Source organism: Antrostomus carolinensis, unplaced genomic scaffold (assembly GCF_000700745.2).
Source record: "Antrostomus carolinensis isolate BGI_N321 unplaced genomic scaffold, ASM70074v2 scaffold18203, whole genome shotgun sequence".
Classification (NCBI taxonomy): Eukaryota; Metazoa; Chordata; class Aves; order Caprimulgiformes; family Caprimulgidae; genus Antrostomus; species Antrostomus carolinensis.
The window spans coordinates 1-2988 of record NW_010304664.1 but is presented as its reverse complement, the minus strand read 5'-3'; the positions used below and the strand labels follow the sequence as shown (position 1 = coordinate 2988).

General features: G+C 43.6%; 1 protein-coding gene across 1 annotated transcript; it reads right to left on the bottom strand.

Annotated features, from left to right (window-relative positions):
• Window positions 1–1034: 1034 nt before the first annotated feature.
• Window positions 1035–2767, bottom strand: CCN1 (cellular communication network factor 1). Its single transcript, XM_010164532.1, has 3 exons — window positions 2419–2767; window positions 2080–2282; window positions 1035–1971 (listed from the first exon to the last, which is right to left on the bottom strand). The coding sequence occupies exons 1-3, from the start codon at window positions 2426–2428 to the stop codon at window positions 1672–1674; spliced, it is 513 nt and encodes a 170-aa protein (XP_010162834.1). The 5' UTR covers window positions 2429–2767; the 3' UTR covers window positions 1035–1671.
• Between the last annotated feature and the right edge of the window lie 221 nt (window positions 2768–2988).

Below are 2988 nucleotides of genomic sequence, written 5' to 3'. Positions count from 1 at the left end.
ATCTAACTGGATGACACCCCTTCACAATTCTAAAACCTCAAAAATTAGTCTCTGGTTTTTATGAGAAGTAGCTTTCCTACTGAAGACTATGGGAGGATATTTTGCCAGAGAGCTAACCAGTGACAAGGAAGAGGGAAGAAAAAAAACAAACCCACCTGTTGCAGGTTTCCTTTCAGTCTGATCTGTCGTGCAGCTTTACAATACCCAGCAGAGTACAAATGTTTGATGCTGCTTTCTCAGATGCTCCTCTAGTTCATTTTTTTTTTTTAAATGTCATTTTCTTACTATGTGCCAGCTACCTTACCTCTTACAACTCCCTCAGTTAGCCAAATGTCATCTGTGTCCCCCAGGATAAAGTAATTACATATTTAAAAAGTAGGAAGGGGAGGTGAGGAAGAGAAAAGTGGCTGCTTTGCCTTTTACTCTATTGGAGAAGTACTTGAAATTCCTCACATTCTTCTCTTGTTAACAGTATGTTTACTTTTCATCACTGGGTTATTAGGATTAACAAAAGTCATTGCTTCAAGCTCATTTAATTTTAATTTAGTGAAAACAAACTACCTCCAGCAGACTGTAGGAAACATTCTTCTGCCACAGAAATGGACTGATTTGCAAAAAGCAGCCAACAAAAAACGTAAGACCTGACGACCACTTCCACCCCAATGTTCAACCTCACGTGCATGCACTGCATTCTAATGAAGTACTTTATGTTGCAAATTCCAGGATGGTTTGAATAATCTGACAGTCTAATTAACATTTCAGTCTATCAGACATTTGCTTTCAATACCAACCAGCTTTTTCTGTATCTACTTCCTAAGGCACAGGGTTGCAGACTGCATCTACCACTTCAACATGTCATTTACCCACAGAATTAGACTCTTGCTTTCTAGTTCATTGCTGCATCTGTAGTAGAGCTTGTTTTAATTTCCAGATGATCTAAGCTTTTCAGAATTCAAAGTTTTCACTGAAAGTTTTTGCATTTGCTATGTTTATGTCTGTTGCCTATCAGAATGCTCTACTAAACATAGTTAGGTAAATATTTCTTTATTAAATGATTAATTCCATAAATAAATTCTTTTAATTCATTGAATATAAAATTAAAATCATTTACAACTTATTCCAGTATTACAGGGGCTGGAAGGGGTAAAAAAAAAAAAAAAAAGTCAAAGGAAAACAAAAGAACTACAGTTTGATAAATAAAATACTCAGCTTTAAAACAACTGATTTCTGTTTGCCATTAAACTACAGTTGGTACATAATAGCTGCCACTGTGAACACTGAACAAGTGCCCACCTCAGGAAGGAATGTAACTTCCAACTTGGTTGGGAAAGGGGGAGAGGAGATGGAGGGAGGGGGAGAAGCATAGTGTTAAATTGAACAGGATAGAAAAAAAGTTTTCATAACCGAAACAAAACATTTATCTGATCACTTACAAACAGAAAACAGTATATAATTAGATAAGGTGCTCCAAAAAGAAGCAGTGAAGTTGCTCCAGTACTATGAAGCTTTAAGTATGCTTAAATCTGTTGCATTAGTGTCCAGTTGCACAGTGCACTCTCGTAACATCTCAATGTTGCCCTCAGAGGGGCAACGCACCATTTCCATCAAAGGTCCTTTTCTCCACGGCTGGTTACTTCAAAATTCTGTTTAGCATCCCACCCCCAACACAACTCAGTCCCTAAATTTGTGAATGTCATTGACTAGTCTGTAGTAGGGATAAGCTTCATTCGCATGCGGACAGTTGTAGTTGCATCGGCAGGACTGGATCATCATGACGCTCTTGGTAAAGGTTTCTCCATCATCGCAGCGGAATCTGATCTTGACAGTCCTGGTCTGCTGAGGCGTACAGCACCTGCCATCCACACAGGAGCCACAGTACTTGGGGCGGTACTTCTTCACACTGGAACATCCGGCATAAGTAAACTTCACTGGGGCTGGGGACTTCTTAGTCTTGGTACATTTTTTTCCTTTCTGTAAAGAGGAGGCAATATTATTATTAGCAGGAGATTCTTCTCCAGCCTTCACCCTCTACCTGAAGCAGTTGGAAAGAAAAGCAGCACTGGAAGGGTCTGTATTTACCTTTAGGGAGGCATAGTTGGGCTGGCCACATGGCCTCACTTCACATATCCTGGTCTCTTTGACGAGCCTGCAGTCAGGATTGTCGTTGGTGACCCTTGTGGAGAGGCCAGTTCCACATGTCTTTGAGCACTGGGACCAGGAGGTTGTTTGTACAATGCATTTGGGATTCTCAAATGCTCGGCTTTGTGGCTCGGATCCAAAAACTGGAAAAGAAAAGGAGGGTTTAGCCTAAATACATCCTCTCATTGGGTTTCTTTCTTTCCAGCGGGGTCTAAGGAGTCATGCAGCCATCCTCCCACCTCCTCCCCTTCACTGTCACACAGGTTAGCTTGTACTCACCAGGTAGCATTTTCAGGCCTCCTTTCACAATGGCAATTAGCTCATTGTTCCTGGTTAGTTCGCCTTCAGAATCATCCAGACCAAACTCTTTGCTGAAGAAGCCTTCCAGCTCATCCAGTGCATCCTTGCTTTCATCACAGACCCACTCTTCGCAGCACTGCCCGGGGACTTTTACCAGCCGGGGGCTGGGACAGCCCAGGTTGGGAAGAGAGAGCTCCTGCGGGCAGAGCGGGATGCAGCCCACAGCTCCATCTATGCACGTACACTGGTGTTTACAGTTCGGCTGGAAGCTCTCGCCGTTCTGGTAGATTTTGGAGTTATATTCACAGGGTCTCCCCTCGGACTGCGCTGCAGAGATCAACAGAGAGGGAAGGGAGGGGAGTCAGCGGTGGGAATCGCTCCTTCAAGCGCAGTGTTTGCCGGTCTGGTAAATTCGATTTGCGGCGGAGCTCCCTGCAGCCCCCCCGGAGACGCGGGGCCCGAACAATAAGTTACTCAGGAATCACTTTTCCTGATGTGCGTTGAGCGGAGCCCAGACATACCGCATCGCATTCCAGACTGCTGAAGTCA

What these genes read in the sequence shown, in the direction of transcription:
- CCN1 (XM_010164532.1), bottom strand. An exon ending in CCAACTATGCCTCCCTAAAG is followed by an intron (nt 1,972 to 2,079) that starts GTAAATACAGAC and finishes TCCTCTTTACAG; the next exon opens with AAAGGAAAAAAATGTACCAA.